The following is a 17,877-nucleotide window of genomic DNA, read 5'->3' as shown; positions in this document are numbered from 1 at the left end:
AGAGAAAAAGAAGGGAATAGGAAAGGGAGAAGGCCGTGGATAAGCACGTGGATGTGGAACAGGACTGTAAAGCCCCCGCGTGCACGTAAGGGCTCATCACTTTCAGATCCTTCCTGTCCTTGTGTCACTGGAGCTTCCCCTCTCCATCCCGGAGACCTTAACCAGTCTCAGAAATAACAAGTGAAGGAACGGGAGCCGGGAAGAGTCCTCTGCAGTTACCTAGGTGTCTCCCTCTGAGTCTTAATCGTCTCTCTAGAGAAGCAGCCTGCACTCTTTGCAGTAGTTTGTTCAGCTGAAAGGCTGAGCTGAGACCCCGGCAGCTGGCGGCCTTACCTGGGCCAACCCTCTCCTCCCTTCCCTCTGCCCTCCCTGCTTCCCCAGGCTCCTTTGCCAGCACGTTGCCCACGTACCAGCGCTCCGAGGTGATCCTCTTCATCATGAGCAAGGTCCCGCTGCCTTCCCTGCATCACCCCGTGGAGACGGGGAGGACGGGGTGAGTCTACCACACTTTTCCCCCTCTTCCTCTCCCAGCCTAGATTCCACCCCAGATTCCCCTTTGCACATTTTCCAGCTCTCTCTTTTCTGCACCTCAACTTTCCTGGTGCTGCCCTCACTGTCTTCTCTCATTCTACTCTCAGATCCCTCAGCAGGCTTTCGTGGGCCTTTGGATCCCACAACAGTTCCTCAGGCTGTCCTGCCAATAAGGAGGGGAGCCATTAATTCCCTAGTCTGCATCCTGGCTCTGGAGGTCACTGTCCAGGGTAACCCAACAAGATAAGCCTCATAGAGAATCTAATCACGAGAGAGAACTGGGCAGGCAAGTGTGGGGTCTTCACTTGCCCATATCACCATCCTGGTGAGTATTTGTGTCTCTGGTCTATAGGGAGAACAGGAACCGGCTGACCCAGATTATGCTGCTGAAATCCCTCCTTCAGGTGAGCCTCTCCTGTCCCCATTCCTGCTCTGCCTCTGCAGGAGGCAGCTCCTTCCAAGGGACCAAGAGAAGGCTACCACATACAGTTGTGCAGGTGGCACACTGTACAAATATGCCCGGCCAAAGGGGTGAGTGGGGGCTGAAATCCAACCTGTGTTCCACTCACTAGCCAGGCTGGGTACTCACAGGGCTGGGTTATCCAAAACAGGCAGGACACCTCTTTCTAACTTTCACAGAGGTACCTTCTCAGCTACTGATGGCCTTGTCACCCAAATGTTATCTCTGTATTGAGATGGAATCTATTGATTCTTGCCCCTTTTCCCTCCAAGGACCTCCCCAGGTCCCTTCCACCTGTTTCTCCCTTGGCACCTGTGCCCACGTCAGTCTCCCAGCTACCATCTTTCCCTTTATTAGTATTTTTAATTTTATTTTTTTTTATTGAAGCATAGTTGGCTTACAATATTGTATTAATTTGTGGTGTACAGCATAGTGATTCAGTTATACATATATCCTTTATTAATTTTTTTTCATTAATCTTCTTATTTTATTTTGGGGGGAGGTAATTAGGTTTTTATTTATTTTTAATGGAGTGCTGGGGATTGAACCCAGGACCTTGTGCATGCTAGGCACGTGCTCTACCACTGAGCTATACCCTCCCCCCTTACATTCATCTTCTTTCCTTCTTTGCAGCCATCAATGGAGCCTAGATTTACTGTTCTCAAATGCTGTTCATATAACCAACTTATTTAATATATGGATTCTCTAGAGATTTTGCACTGAGAGGGTGAGGTCCTAGAATGTGTCTTTGTAACAAGCTCCCCAGGTGTTCTTAGGCACAGCCTTGGCCTAAACTCTGGATATCTCCCAACTATTATTCTCATAGTTGCTCCACCTCTCCTCACCTATCATAAATACAACCAAGAAGAATTTTCTAGAAATGAGGTTCCCCACATGCTGCTCCTTGTTAAAGAGTAAGTCTCAGGTTCTAATTGATGTGCATTCAGATTTCAAACTTCTCAGACTGAATTTGAAGGTCCCCAGTCACTTTTCCCTCCTGAGACTCCCCTACATCACACCTAGCCCGTCTCTGCTCTAACCATGCCACTCTGCCCACCCCCTCTTTCCCTCATGCCTTCCCTTCCCTCTATTCCCTCTACCCAGCCCCACTGTTCACATCACTCTATTTTTTTTTTTTTAGTGGAAGTACTGGGGATTGAACCCAGGACCTCATGCATGCTAAGCATGCGCTCTACCACTGAGCTGCTCCCACCCCTCAGCATCACTTTATTTTTATAAAGGCTTTTTGTGCTCACATATCTGGTTACCTTGTGGGTCTATGTACTCCTACCATTTCTTTACTGAGTTTGCCCTCATTAATTTGTGCCCAGCTTGTCACCAACGTGACAGTTTGCAGCACACACACACATGCGGCCCCCTTCAGTGAACACTGATGTTTACTCTTGATGCCACTAGCCTTTACTAGAGCCTCAGCGGCCTGTTAGATCATCAAAGGCATCGTTTTGCAATATGGACTTAACAGTAAATATGTTTTGCTGCTTCTGACTGCTTTGACAACATCATGGATGAAGTGTCTGTTTGTGCCAACTGGCTTTAATTAGAAGCCCTGCATCATGGCCAGGCTGGAAGAGGTGTAAGCAAGTGCAGTGTGCGCGCTTTGGCTGTTGCCTTGTGCGTGGGTTCTGATTCCTTGGCCCAGCTGTAAGTTCTCCCGCTGTCTCTCCATTTCTTTGTGACTGTCCGTGCTCCAAATGAGGCGTGTTTGTGGTGAATATTCGTCAGTTGTGCCCTAATGGGCTGGAACATTAGGTTCCGAAGCTCCCTGGCCTCTGCCCGCCTCTCGTGCTCATCATTTGCTTGCTTTTAACAGCGTAATGTTTCTGCATACGGTCCCCACCAACCCCCAGGTCAGCTAAACTGAGCTGAGCAGGTTGCCTGGGTAGATGTTGGAGGGTTCAAAAAAGTTGCCTAAGGTGGAGGATGCGGGGAGCTGGGATGGGAGATGTTTAGAGAGGATGGATGCTTCAGACCCAACTTCTGCTGGCTGCTCCTCTATCTCCTTGCTGCTGCCAAGAAAGTTCCTAAGCACACTCTCCTGGGCTCCCTTGCAGGTATCCACTGGTTTCCAGTGCAACAACATGATGTCAGCTCTGCCCAGCAACTTCCTTGACCGCCTTCTCTCCACCGCCCTCATGGAGGATGCAGAGATCCGTCTCTTCGTTCTAGAGATTCTCATCAGTTTCATTGATCGTCATGGCAACCGCCACAAGTTCTCTACCATCAGGTGAACTTGGAGTCTCCCCTCCAGCTGATGTGTGATGAAGGAGAAGACTCCTGTTAGGACCTCACACCTAGGTGGGAGGACAATTCAGCTCTTCAGTGGGACCCACCAGGGAGCTGATCATGGATATGGACCCTGAGGACCTGCAAGGGCAGGAGAGACTGGAAGGGCTCTTCTACCTGGCGGGGAGGAAGCAGAGGGAGGGATTGGAAATTTGAGAGATACAGAGCAGGTACCAAAAGGAGCTCTCAGGTGGGGAGGAAAGAAGGGGATGCAGGATTATCAGTAGAGACTAGGGGAGGGGAGCTTAAAGGGAGGAAAGAGACGAAGGAGAGAGTAATCTGGATCAGTATTTAAGAAAAAGAGGCAGGCACTTGAGAACTTGGTAGAAAGTGGAGATCAGGCTAAGAACCAGGGCTGGAGGAACACTAGGAGGCGTTGGAACAACCAATGCCACGTGAGCTCTGGCTGGCCTCATACAAGGGCTAAGGTGGCCTCTCATGTCCCCTCGCAGTACCCTCAGTGACATCTCTATCCTGAAGCTGAAAGTGGACAAGTGCTCCCGACAGGACACCATTTTCATGAAGAAGGTTAGCAAGTGTGACCTCAAGACATAGTAAACCCTGGGTGGGCCAGGCCCTCTGGATCCCAGCCTTCCAGCCCCCAGATCACCCCAGACCAGGCCCCCAAAGCCTGCTTCCTCCTCTTTCTTTTTCTTTTTTTAGTGGAGGTACTGGGGATTGAACCCAGGACCTCGTGCATGCTAGGCACACACTCCACCACTGAGCTATACTCTCCACACCGCCCTTTGACTATGCTTAGTCCAGACAACAAGCCAACCCCACTAGGGGATCAAGCTCCTGGGTCATATTTAGAGCCAGAGTGAGGATCACCCCTTGACTGTGTTCTCCTAAAACCAGATTTCAGCAGCAGCTCTTGTTGCTGGTTTCACTGGACCCGCCCTTCCCTAAACATGTCCTCCTGCATGTCCTGGCTTCCACCGCGGTCTGCTTTAAGGGCATCCTCTCCCCGAGGTGGAGGTGGGTTACACACAGCTGTGCCACCCCATCGGACTGATCTTCCTATTCTCGTGCCTCCCTGTCCCCATCCCGCCCGCCATGGCCTTGCCCCCACTTTTGCCCCATCTCCAGCACTCCCAGCAGCTCTACAGACACATCTACCTGAGCTGTAAGGAGGAAACGAACATACAGAAGCACTACGAGGCGCTCTACGGCTTGCTGGCGCTCATCAGCATCGAGCTGGCCAACGAGGAGGTGGTGGTAGACCTCATCCGCCTGGTGCTGGCCGTTCAGGTGGGGTCCGGTGTGGGCAGGACATAGAGCTTGGGGTCGGGGGAGGGGACCTGTGTTGGCCAAGCACTACTGAGTGCCAGGTAGCCACCCCTTAAAAGTTGTTTTGGAGCCCAGGAATGTCACACCCTGGTTGGCCATTCCTCCATGAAGACCACAAGCCAGGGTCCTGTTTAGGGACCCACCGAAGAGTGCTTCATTCACGACTTTGCCTCATCTTCAGACTAAAGGAGACCCAGGAAATAGGGTCTTTTAAAAACATCCTTTCACCCCTAGTATGTCAGGTCTCTTGCAAGGTTCTGAATGAGACTCCGGGAATCACCGAGAGGGTACCTGTAAGCCCGGAGTGATCCTGAAACAAACTTGTTTGTCTAAAGATCATCTCGTTCCCAAATCTGGCTGTGCTTCGAATCGCCTTGAGCACTTATTTAAAATATGTATTCGGAGTTCTGTCCCCAAGCTTGGGGACCTGGAGACTCAACAAGCCCCCCTCGTTGAGTCTTAGGGAGCCAGCGTGGCACTAGATAGGCCTTTAGACTTTCCAGGTCTGCCTGGGTGGACGCGTACTCCCCAGGGTGCTGGGAATTGGGGTGCTGAGGGTGGGGCACCAGTATAGATTTTCAATGTGTCGCCACAGGACGTGGCCCAGGTCAACGAAGAGAATTTGCCTGTTTACAACCGCTGTGCCCTCTACGCGCTGGGCGCCGCCTACCTGAACCTCATCAGCCAGCTCACAACCGTGCCTGCCTTCTGCCAGCACATCCATGAGGTTGGCTACCCAGAGAGTTCGGGGGGGCCCTTGACTTGGGGTTTCCCCAGAACAGCTTTTCCTTAATTGCATGAGCCCTGTGCATGGTCTAGGCGTGCGAACTAATGATAGTGAGAAAGAGGCGGCATCTCCTCCTGTAGGAGACGACACAGCACAGGGCAGTATCCTGTACCCCTTCCCAAGCTGCTACCTGCCCCCCTCTACTTCCTGCCCCTCTGTGCTTCCCCCGCTCCTGGAAGTGCATATGCACACACCCTCAGGTCATCTGGGACTAAAGCTACTTTAAAAAAAGATTTTGTTATGAAAGTTTTCAAATATCATAAAAGCTGCGTGGGTAAAACAATAAACATCTGCACAGCTATCACGCAGGTTAAGCAGTTAGGAAGACTTTGCACATTTGCTTCATCTGTCTCCTTTTCTTTTGCTTTTTCTTTGCTGACATATGTTCAAACAAGCCTCAGCTATCATGTCATTTCACCCTTATATATATCAGTATTCATGGCTAAAAAAACATGGACACCTTCCTACATAATTTCCATGTGATTTATATGCCTAATTAAATGATCAGTTATCCCTTGGTGTTGTTATCTTGTACCCAGTCTGTAATCAGATGTTCTTAGTTGTTGCGAAAAGGTATCTTAAAACACACCAAACTATATATAAGTGGAATCATATAATGTGTAGGATTAACGTTAAAATACACCAGCAAAACAAAATAAAACTAAACAAGGAAGCCCACGTCTCAGCTGGCCTGGCCTGGCCTGGGGTCACAGAGGAAGGTGAGATATTGCTGTGCCCGAGACCGTCCTGAGCGAGGCAGGGAATCCCTGGCCGCTGGGCTGATACAGGAGGGCAGGACAGGGAATGCCCCGACATCCTCCTCATTAAAAGTAGTAGCATCGAGGCTTACTCACCTCCTGCACGAACTTGCATGCCAGCTGTCCTGCCACTTCTCACCATCTTAATAGCTGTCACCTTCCTTGTCAAAAATTTGCAAAGGATGTTGAGGGAAACTCAGCATGTCACTCTTCATCAGGATGTTTTGCAGCACCCCTGGGTTTGGGGAACAGTGTGACCTATGCTCTCCTTTTCGTGTTTCAACAAGAAAATAGAGCACGGGAGCAAGAAACAGAATTCTCTTGGGAGCTAAGACCTCTGCATGGGGAGGACCCTTAACGCATGTGTGTCCCTGGGGACAGCTTGAGCAGGGTTTCTTAGGCTGCCCTGAGGGTCCCTGTTGGTCTGAGTTGCTCTCTCAGAAGCCCAGCTGTCGGTGCTCTGCTGGGAGTTTGTGGGAGGGAGGAAGCCCTTAGTGGGTGGGAGCTCCTTCATTTCCTGCTCCGAACTCCCTCTCCCTGCTGAACCCAGCTCTTCCTGTGACTCCTCCCAAACCTCAGGTGATAGAGACCAGGAAGAAAGAGGCTCCGTACATGCTCCCTGAGGATGTGTTTGTGGAGAGGCCCAGGTGAGGAGCACCCCGGGGACATGGTCAAAGGCACCCCAGGCAGCTGAGCAAGAAGGCAGGCAGTGGGAGGTCAGGGACTCAGGAGCAGAAAGTGGACCCTGCCTGTGGCCAGGACGTCCTGGGTCCCCTTACATGACTGTAATCCATGCCTTAGGCCTTCCTGGAATGTTGTACTGTAAAGTATGGGATACATCCTCTGGGAACTTTGGCCAAGGCCGTGGGAACACATCCTGGAGGAGTCCTTCCTGACAAGACACTGCCATCAATCCAAGTGGCCTTCTCAGACTGTATTCTGTGGGCCGGTATCACTTCGGCATCAGAGGAACTCAAGGAAAAGACACTCTGAAAAAAACAAAATATCTCGCAAATCCCACAATAGGAAATGGCTTTATAAATTATGGCCCATTCACACCATTGACAACTGGTAGCCCATCCACAGTGTTCTGGAAGAATAGTCCATGTGAAATATTCACTATATAATAGGAGAGAAAAATAGATCCTGTAACAGGACTGTGAGGGACAGGGCTGTGTTTGTGTGTGTGCATCCGTGCGTGTGACTGAGCGATTCTGCACAAAATGTGAATGCAATTCTCCCTGGAAAGTGAGACTGTAAAGAGGGAGGGAAATAGCTCAGTGGTAGAACACATGCTTAGCATGCACGAGGTCCTGGGTTCAATCCTCAGTAAATCCATTAAAAAAGAAAGAAAGGAAAAAAGAAAGAAAGTCGGACTGTGGCTGATTTTTTTTCCTTTTGCTTCTCTGTCATTTTGTATAATGGACGTTACTTTTATAATAAAGAAAGTCATTAGGAAATCATTCTCACCACCCATGGTTCTCACTTGCTCCCTCCCTCCTTTGTCCCCCAGGCTGTCTCAAAACCTCGATGGAGTGGTGATTGAGTTTCTCTTCCGCCAGAGCAAGATCAGTGAAGTCCTGGGGGGCAGTGGTTACAATTCAGACAGGCTCTGCCTGCCCTATGTCCCTCAGCTGACAGGTATGAGCTCTGCTCGAGGACGTCCAACCCTGCCTCTGGCTTTTCTTGGCCAGGCAAGAGCCTGAATGTCAGGGACTTGAGAGTCCTTCGGTCGCCTTCCATGGCACCTCGGATGTCATACAAGAGCTGAAAGACACAGTGCAAATTTATGGTGAGGTCTTGATTTCCCCACCACTCCTCCTCAGTGCAGGACCCTTTGGAGTAGCCAGCCCACGAGGTAGCCTGGCCCGTGCACGGGAGAGGCCCCACTGTGCCGGAAAGAGCACACGTAGGCTCTGGAATCAGAGACCCGGTTCTCTGCAACTGACTCCCTGAAAAATCTTAGATGAGTCCCTTGGCATCCCTTGAGTCTCAGTTCCCTTGGCATCTCTTGAGTCTCAGTTCCCTTGACCATAAAATAGAGATATTAACAGCACCTGCCCTAAAGGGTATAGGCAAATGCACGTATAGATGCTACACAAATGACAGCCTCTGGTGCCATCAGCAGATGGCGTGTGTGCAAGTTGAGGCACGCTCTCTGGTCATAAGCAGCATTTTTGTGACCATCAATGATTTCAAAATCTTAGCCCCAAAGAGCAAAATTCACCACTCTAAGATGGGCAGAGAAAGGTGCTTCCATAAACCCCAGCTATATCCTCAGTGTGTACTGAGCCCTCGGAGGACTGTGGACCAGGCAGAGGCAGAGGGGTTGGGAGATGGTGCTGGAGGCGTGATCCTGGCTCTCTCTCCAAGGGCTGGCAGCTCTAGCTTCTGGGTTTCTCATTTCCCAGATGAGGATCGCTTATCCAAGAGGAAGAGCATTGGAGAAACCATTTCCCTTCAGGTGGAGGTGGAATCCAGGAACAGCCCAGAGAAGGAGGAGGTGAGTGTCACAGTAACAAGGGAGTCCTCAAGATGCATGATGCTTTTTTTGAGGGGGGGGTAATTATGTATTTAGTTACTGAATGGAGGTACTGGTGATGAACCCAGGACCTCATGCATGCTAGGCATGTGCTCCATCACTGAGCCGTACCCTCCCCTCTAATATGCTTGTTTTTAATGGTGACTCTGCCAATTAAGGGAATTGATGGAGATGCGGGGAAACTTAACAAGAAGTGAGGAGGATGCACATCTGGGTGGGACTGGGACTAGAACACTTTCGGGGTCCTTGGGTCCAGACAGCCTGGCACAGCCATGGAGAAGAGCCTGGACACCCAGTCTTGCCGCAAATGAGCCTGGAGCAAGAAGTCAGTTAGGTCAAGATCAGGCCTCCCTCTAAACGCCCTCAGCTATTCCCGCAGCTCCTTGGTCTGGAACCTTCCCATGGAAAGAAGGAAGCTCAGACTCAAGCTAATTGGAGAAGTAAAATGAGGTTGAGCCAGTGTCCTCCAAGGCCCTTCCAGCAATGCAAGACTGGGAACCTCGCATGTGTTAGGGTCACAGCTTGAGTTGGTTGTTGTCCACTCCATTGTTGTAATTCTCCCTTCCCAAGAATTGAGAGACCCTCAGGAATTGGTAAGTAAAGTGAAGCAGAAGGAGGAGGAGAAGTGCTTACCTGGGGACACAGCCACCTGCTCCCTCGTGGCCTCCTGGGTCACCAACATGGGTTCCTTCCCCTTTTCGAGATTCGGCTTAGCCCAGGGCTAAAGCAGGGGTGTGGGGGCCTCCACCCTTCTGCTGTGCTACACTTCTCTCCACTTCCAGCCCACTGTGCCCCATGCCCACCCCTCTGGAATCCCATGGTGGCTCCCTGTATCCTCAAACGCTAAGCTTATAGCAGGTGATTAATTAATGCTGGTTTGGTCAAATTCCAAACCCAACGCCTGGCATTCAGAGCCATTTATCAGGAATGCCCTACCATTTCACTTCCTCTCTCCCTCCTCTCTGGTGCATTTCCACGGCCCCACGCTGGCCGGTCTGCTCTCTGTCTCCCCCATGCTCTCTCATCCATCTCCACGTGTTTGCTAGTATGGAATCTCATGTTGAAATCACCCTTCCTCTCCACCTCTGCTTTCGTGAATTTCCCATTCTTTAAAGCCCACCTTATGGTCCATCTCCTCCATGAGCTTTCTACCTGCCTTCATCCAGTGATCTATGTTCCTTTTTTTCTCTCATCACCACATGGTTACCTGTGAATATCTGATGTTGGTCAGTGCTGACAGTGGATGGATGGGTGGATGTACATATAGAAGATGAATCTTCAGAGTGAATGATGCTCAGTACAGCTCTCTCTTGCATGTAATTCTTACAATAACAAATTTTGCCATTTTAACTGAGTGACTAGCCAAGAATCCTACACATAGTGGGTGCTCACTTAGAATTTGTTGAATGACTGTCCCATACCTACACTTCTGTCCATTCCTGCTCAAACAAGCATTTGTGGAATGCCAAGCTCAATGAATTTTCCCAAAGTGAATATACTCGTGTACTCACACCTGGATCAGGGACTAGGACGTTGCCTTGCCCCCTGCCTCTGCACCCCCTTCCCAAAGGCAGCCACTAGCCTGACTTATGTCACTTCTTGAACTTTGTGTCAGTGAAATAATTCTCTGCTTGTCTGCTTCTTTCACTTAATATTACATTTAAGTGATGGAATATGAGTAAATCACGGGTCTTACCTCAAGGAATTCATAGTCTAGTGAGAATTTCTGGAATTTAGTCCAAATTCCTTCACTATTTTCAGTATCTGACCTAAGCAACACATCCATAGAGCACCCTTCTTTGGGTTTTATTATTTCCTACCTCCTTTTATGGGTTCTGCAGAGGACTGAGATCCTGTGACCCAGGTCCTTGGACCAGCCTCAGTGTGTCTTACCTTTATTGAATACTTGGATCACCTTGGTGGATAATTTAAAATCAGATGTCTTCAAAAATGTTAATCAGTTCTTGAAATTTTCATTTGAGATTATATTTGCTAACTACCTTCTGTTGCTTTGAATATTTTCTGTTACCTTCTCTAAAGTTTTGTTTGCATTACAGTGTCCCCCACCCCCACCCCCCGCCACCCCAGGGCTTAATGGGACCAGCTGGAGGGAGGGGAGAAGAAGAGGGCAGTGAGTTCTTTTAGGTGGGACTTGTGACTGATGGGGTCTCAGCCTCCCCAAGTCCACCTCTCACTGCTCTCCTTCAACTGGAAGCTCTGTGACTGCTCGGGGAGCTTCTGGAGACACTGGTGAGAATATGGGTGTCCCGAGGGAGTTTCTGCCCATCAGGACATCCTTATGAGAAATGGAAGGACTACCAGGTAACTAAGGAAGCCAAAGCTGCCTTCTTCCCACCCCAGTTCCACTTTTCTGAGCATTTCTTCCCCTCTCCTCAGCGAGTGCCCGCCGAGGAGATCACCTATGAGACGCTAAAGAAAGCCATTGGTAAGTGGGGGGCCCCCAAGGAGGGGAGGGCGGGGCTGGGTCCTGGGGAGGCGGGTGCGTGTGCAGCTCCCCCATCTGCTGCCTCCAAGTACGATTCAGTACAGACATGAGGGCAGAGGCTGGTGGCTTCCTCTAAACTCCTCACAGCTACCAAACCTGCAATTAAAAGTCCCCCTCTCCTCACAGGGGTCAGTCTTCTATCTCAGGAACCCTCTTTCTATTGATGGCTGCTGGTAAAAGCAGTCAGTTGAGGGTCCTGGCCAGTCAGACAGGTAAAAAGCAATTTTAATTGGTATAAATAGTTTGACAATTTTTTGGTGGCATGTGATACACAAAGAACAAGTTGACCAATGAAAGCTATTAAGAACCAACCATAGCAATAGTTATTTAATAATGGCAATAGATTTTGAGATGCAGTATTACCTCATCTGGATTATCGGTCAGTGAAGTATCCTGAATTAGAGGATTTTTCTGATAACCGATGACAAATCGTGCCTTCAAAATGTCAAACCTTTTTTATTTCTGTCGTCACTGATGGTACTCTTTCTGAACGTCCCCACTGCTCTTCCTCCTTAAGGTTGGCGCGATGAATGTATTTGATGCCCTCCCCCCGCCATTTTTATTCATTTTGGATAAGAAGTGGAGTATGTAGAAGCCTTAAACTAAATGGCCTCAGACTGCTCTGCCGTAGAGGCTCTGTGCTGGCCTTTGTGGTCTGTCTGACTTTCCCATTGTCGATGTCTCTTTTCAAATTACCCTGAGTACTTCCTGTTCCAGGAACTCATGTTTGAGTCCCAGTGGCAGGGCAGCTACATGGGGCTTTAGCCTTGCCTAAGGGTCCACTTAACTAGTTTTCAAACTCTTAGGCAAGGAAGGGTGCTGAAGCTTCAGGCAGAATCAGGAAAGGGTCTGGCCTTCCCAGGGGCCAAGTGATGGCACCGCACCCTCCATGCCCCAAGCCCCTCATCAGCAGAGGGGAGAGCAGGGCTGCAATCGCGGACCACATCCATGGGTTGACCTGGGTCTCTGTGCCCCAGTGGACAGTGTAGCGGTCGAGGAGCAGGAGCGTGAACGGCGGCGACAGGTGGTGGAGAAGTTTCAGAAGGCACCCTTTGAGGAGATTGCAGCGCACTGCGGGGCCCGGGTAAGTGAGGCGTAACAGGGCCGGTCCCGGGACCAGACACTGGATGTGGGTCCAGGCCAGGACTGAGTTTCTAGGAGATCTTGGTTGTCATCCAGAAATTAGAGTTTAGATCCCCAAAATGCCCTGGCACTACATTGTTTCCCCCAGAACCAAAAGCTATCAGTCACACACCCCTCCAGACATCACAGTTTTCATATAAGGAAGCCCTGAACTCAGGATCTCCAGGGCCAAGCAGACAGATTATAATAATTATAATCGTCAGAGCAAGTTTACGGAAATAGCCCTCACTCTGCACCGGAGAGTCTTACATTTATCAGTTTATCTCCTTCTCGTGACAACTCTGCAAGGACGTTGCCCCCATTAGGATCCTCAGATTCCCGAGTGACGGGAAGGGGCCGGGTCACAGGAAAGGTGGCCAGCGTTTGCAAAAGGGCCCATTTTCAACGGGGCGACCCTGGTGGGTGGAAAGGAACCTCTTGAAAAAGAGGTTTGAAAGAGAGAGTACCAGACAAGTAGAAAGAAGGACTGTGTCTGTAATTTCGGGAAGAGCACAAAATGATATGCCAGGATTGGTTAGTCCCAGTGTCCATCTTAGTAACAATGAAACATAACTGTAAACGTCCAAAATCTACAAATAACTGATATTTTATTGTACTTTTTCCCCCTCAATAAAAGTACATGTAATTTTCTTTCCTGTTAAATGTTTCTAATATATATACTTCTCATATTTTATAGTAATTATATATAGTAATAGAATTATAATAATATATATATAAATACATGTAAGTATAATATAGATTTTTCTGAGCCTACATTCTGGTAACGTTTTGTTCCATCTCGAGAGGTAGATGCTGCCTATTTCATGAGCTCAGAGCTGAGGCCCAGTTATTGAACACACACTCAGTCTCATTCTCTGCGCACATGGGCTTATTTGGAGTCAGAAGGAACCAGAGAGCATCTTCCCTAACACAGCAGCTTTGCACAGCTGTTCTGTGGGAGTTAAGGAGCTCTGAGCCTCCTGACCCCCTGCCCAGGGTCCTTCCAGAACTGTTGCTGAAGTCGTTCCTGGCGCTTCTGGCCTCTGTGCTGTCCCCAGCAGGCCTTTGCTGGGCAGCTTTGCCTGATCTGAACCCATTGCCAGGGTCCACAGAGAAGTGCTGGAAACGAGCTCCCACCAGTTTCTTTCCTAAAGCTCCCTGCCCTGCACCTGCAGTGCATGCTCTGGACAGGTGGGCTTGGGAGTCAGCTGGCAGGGATGCAGGGAGACCCCAGCTCTCGTTCCCTCTGTTTGTGTCTAGGCATCACTGCTGCAGAGCAAACTCAATCAGATCTTTGAAATCACCATCCGGTAAGTGGCAGCCCTGGGCAAGGGACCCCCACCTCTGTGGCTCAGCATAGGGACTTCCCCCTTCCCCCAAGTTCTACTCTTGCACCTGTTTTCAGCCCTCCCTGACTTCAGCCTCTGTCTCCAGGGCTGGAGTTGTACCAACTCTCTCCAGATAAGGAGACAGAGACTGAAGGGAGAAAGAGACAGTTCAGTGAACCCTGGAAAAGAGCCGGGAGTCCTTGTGTCCCAGGCTGGTACTTCACTTTCGAAAGCAACAGAGTCACTGTAGAAGCTGCAATGAAGCTTGATTTCAAGCTGTAGATTCTAGAACGGCTTGAAACCTGGGACCCCATGGGGTGACAAAGTCACTGGTCCCTATTCAAAGAGAAATCCCAATCAGCTGCTCTGTTGGTTGCATGGGAGGAACCCCAGAACCCCCTCCTCATGCCCTCTCCTCCATGTGTTTCTGCCCCAGGCCCCCACCAAGCCCTTCAGGAACCATCACTGCAGCCTACGGCCAGCCTCAGAACCACTCCATCCCTGTCTATGAGATGAAGTTTCCTGATCTGTGTGTATACTGAATTCCAAGACACAGGCTTCTCTGAGGGATGGGGTTAGAGGGAGGGGCTTGCCTTCACACCTACCCCTACAACACGGAAATCTAACTGGGCTCTCAGAGAAAAGGCACTTCCCCAGCTGAGCAAGGTGGATCCCGTCTTGCCCCTTCTCAGCCTCCGTGCTTCCTCTTTGTCTTCCCCGAGGAAGCTCCGGCCACCTGCTCCTCTGGGGCCAATAAGCTTCTCACCTGTGCCCTTTGTCTCCTCCTTTGTGTCCGCCCGGGACTGAGAGTTGTGGGGGTCTCCAGAGAGAGGCTGAGATCCCAGGAAGCTCCTACTTGTGTAGTAAGTGAAGGGCTTTCATGGGGGTGGGCCTGGGTGGGGCACAGCTGCCAGTTCCCCAGGAGGGAAGCAGATGGGGACACCCTTGTTCAAAGGAAGCCTTAGACTACAATAAAGAGGAAGCAAGGCCGGCTCCTCCTGTAAAGCGGCAGGGAGCCAGCCAGAAGAGGGGCCCTGATCTCCTTCAGAGCATCCCCTTCCTCCTTCCCCATTTGAGGATTCTAAGGCCCTTGACACTCTGGTGTCTCTTCCACTCTCCTGCTCACCCTATCGGTTGCTTCTCCATGATTCTTTCTATCATTAAGTAATATTGAGTCCTTATAGCAGGGGCTGGGGTAGAGACACCGTGGGGGGCAGCTAAGGGTAAATGAAGGGCCAGCAGCCCACTGATAGAGGGGGCTGCTCTCTGCAGGCTGGGCGGCGGGACCAGGGAGCAGGAGCATGGTCCCCTCTCCTGTAGAGCAGTAGCAGGCAGAAGTGGGCACATCCACAGCCATCTGTAGCATCTCCCCTCCTCTGTACGGAGGGAGCTTGCTTGGCCCTCCCGTGGTTCTCTCTCTTCTGGATGTTCTTCTGAGTTGAGTTCTTTCTCTTTGATGCCTTTCTTCCTGAGGATCCCAATGTGTTTCTACAGTCTCTGGGGCTAGGGGAGGGCAGAACAATATAATCTGGTTCTAGACAACTCAAAAGGAGGAGGGACAGCAGGGGCTCTAGGCCTGCCTACATCACCTCCTCTAGAGGAGGCTCCCAGCCTGGCTGGGAGGATGGGAAGGGAGGTGAGTGGAGGGAGTAGCTCTTTGGGGCTCAAGGATATCAGAAGTCAACCTTTTAGATGTTTCACTCGGGCAAAGAAGGATCCAGCACCTAATATTGGCGTGATTTCTTCACTCCAGTCACAGAGTCTGGACATCAGCGCAGCTAGCAAAGCGGAGGCCCGGGGAGAGGCAGTGGAGACCCCTTTGGGTTCTGAGTTTCTGTTTTCCCTGAGTGCCACCTGCACATCTGTGTGGGGCAGGAGCTAGTGCAGAGCTTGACGGCCAAATTTGCTGTGTTCTCCGTCCCCCACTCTACCCGCTCCCAGTCCTTTCCCTCCCTCCGGGGCCTTTGTGCCTCCAGAGCCACCTCTGGCCCAGCCTCACCTGGGCCTCTGCCTGTGGCAGCACCTGTGACCCAAAATAGCCCTTTTCTTCTTTTCCAGTCAAAACTTCCCTTGACTTTCCTGAGCCAGTATGACTCACAGTGAAGTGAGAATGGTCTCCTCCCTGGAGAATTTGCTTTTGAAAAGAGGGAGGGTGAGTAGATTTCTTGATCCAAAGGAACCCCTTTGTAGGGCACAACTTTACGCAGCATCGGGTAGGGTCGGAAGCAGGCGATTTCCACTACAGGGAGGGCAGTCTTCTCGGGACACCCTCGGTTCACACCCGTGTACGTGGCCCTGCACAGATGCACTGAGAGCCTGCTTATCAGGACAGAGAGGTGTATTTGCCCAAAGCAGGAGTATCTCAACATACGTACTTTCCCATTACACGTGCAATACATTTCTCGGGCAGGGGGGCTGTCTGACCCTCGTTCCTATAGTTTCCCCCCTTGGTCACTGCCTCTGTGCTGTGAGCCTGTGGCTTCCAGATGGGCTACACGATTGCAGGGCTTCTGCTCCCCCCCACGGCTTTGGCTCTGCTCTATGGCTTTTGGCTAATGCCAACTCAACTTTATAAGCATGAACTGAGATTTCTCTTTACCTTAATATCTGTTTATTAAGAAAGCAAATTTAAAATAACTAGAAACAAGCGTAAAGACAAATAACCTTTGGAAGAAACTTTACAGAAAATCTAAACCTTGAGCCACAAATATGTCTTTATTCACTGGATTGTCCCGTCTTTCTCCCCTACTCAGATTGGGTGAGAAACCCTGTTTCTCCCTCGTGTCTGTCTGACTTTAGGGTCCACCCCATGGCACCTGCAGCCTGAGCACTGCCCGAGGGCCCTGGTTCTGGGACTTGGGGGTCATTCCTGAAGCCTCTTTTTAGAGCCCGCACTAGAACCAGGGACCTCCAGGGCCACTCAGCTGTCTCTCCCTCATCCCCATCCGGGGACTAGAGGGTAGAAAAAGGGGCAGGATTCCCATTCTTCATGCACTCCAGTGCTGTCTCCTCTGTGTCTGTCCAAAGCAGCTTTTTCTTTATATCACCACTCCCTAGCAAACATGTGCTTCTTTTGGAGACCTGGCCAAATTTTCAGTGCCCCTCTTCACAGTTTCAGTTTAAACTTTAACTCAGTAGAATAGGAGGTTGCCCAGTGACATGGAGTAGAATCTAGATTCTGCCCAAATATGCTTCAGAATCAGAAAGTTTAAGGTGAGCCTTAACTGGAACAAACAATTAAATGGTAAATTAAGCTGAAATCTAATTTTGTGCTGAAACAAGGCATCTTCCTTACATCTGGGGAGAAGGCTTAAAGCAGTGTGATACTTCTTCATTTCATGAGCCCTAGAAATCTTCTAGTTAAAGTACCCCTTATCCCAAATCTGGCCTATGTCTGAAGCTGGCAGAAGAATGGTCATGATGGGGCCTGCCAGCTGGGGAAGTGGGGCGGGGACACACTTGTGGGAGGGGCTCTGTGGCCTGTTAGGGCCAGAAGGCAGTTTTCTGTGTTCTCCTTTAGCACCAGCCAGGTTGACCAGGTCTTTTCTCCTTCAGGGGACTTTGGGGTTTTAGCCCATCACCTTCCCCTTTTGGGCTCTTCCTCCCAAAGGCTGTTGGTTCTGGCCTATAGAGTGCAGAGTTGTAAATCCAGAAATGCTGCAGCATTACACGGACATTGTAACATGTCCATGTCCATCCAGACCTTCACAACCTGGCTGAGGGTGTGTGTGCCCATGTGTGTGCATGTGTGTGTAATGTAGTTCATAGCTGACGATGTGTGTATATAATAGCTGATGTATTTATATGTGAGTGCAGATTTAGTGTCTGTGGCAGTTTTCTGTATTTTAAACTCATTGAATCAAATTAGTTTAATTTTAAGGAAGGGGAAGGAAGAGCGGGGGGAGGGGGGAGGAAGAAGGACTCTCAGCAAGATTATTCTTTAGGACTGTTAGTCGTGGTTTCCCAATGAGCCGTCACAATGCCCTTTTCAAATAAATGTTAATGTTGTCACTCCACGGTTGTCTATTTGATTTCTTTAAAGTAAATGGTTTTTTGAGATGCGAACAGGATCTGAAAATATCGCCAGCATTAACCACCAACATTTAACCACTCCCACCTACCATAACTTGCCTCAAAAGGAAGGAGGGTAAAGGAGAGTGTGCTATCAAGATGTACACACAAGGCCCAGGATTCCCAAGAAGGAAGCATCCTCAAATGGGAAGGCCAGGGCCATTTCTTCATTAGTGAC

At 50.0% G+C, this 17,877-nt stretch overlaps 1 protein-coding gene across 5 annotated transcripts in view; it reads left to right on the top strand.

Annotated features, from left to right (window-relative positions):
- The window catches only part of EFR3B (EFR3 homolog B), an 81,109-nt gene extending 63,465 nt beyond the window's left edge, over nt 1-17,644 (top strand). For all 5 annotated transcript variants that reach the window (XM_072938102.1, XM_072938099.1, XM_072938098.1 and 2 more), the window contains 13 exons: nt 382-493; nt 884-935; nt 3,064-3,236; nt 3,748-3,823; nt 4,385-4,546; nt 5,181-5,312; nt 6,710-6,777; nt 7,644-7,771; nt 8,542-8,633; nt 11,070-11,118; nt 12,156-12,262; nt 13,561-13,610; nt 14,065-17,644. In XM_072938102.1, the coding sequence (XP_072794203.1) occupies nt 382-493; nt 884-935; nt 3,064-3,236; nt 3,748-3,823; nt 4,385-4,546; nt 5,181-5,312; nt 6,710-6,777; nt 7,644-7,771; nt 8,542-8,633; nt 11,070-11,118; nt 12,156-12,262; nt 13,561-13,610; nt 14,065-14,170 (1,307 nt within the window). In that variant the 3' untranslated portion in view covers nt 14,171-17,644. The remainder of the gene's footprint in view (nt 1-381; nt 494-883; nt 936-3,063; nt 3,237-3,747; nt 3,824-4,384; nt 4,547-5,180; nt 5,313-6,709; nt 6,778-7,643; nt 7,772-8,541; nt 8,634-11,069; nt 11,119-12,155; nt 12,263-13,560; nt 13,611-14,064) is intronic.
- Nucleotides 17,645-17,877: the final 233 nt, after the last annotated feature.

Source organism: Vicugna pacos, chromosome 15 (genome assembly GCF_048564905.1).
Source record: "Vicugna pacos chromosome 15, VicPac4, whole genome shotgun sequence".
Taxonomy (NCBI): Eukaryota; Metazoa; Chordata; class Mammalia; order Artiodactyla; family Camelidae; genus Vicugna; species Vicugna pacos.
This window is presented reverse-complemented; position numbering and strand designations above follow the sequence as displayed.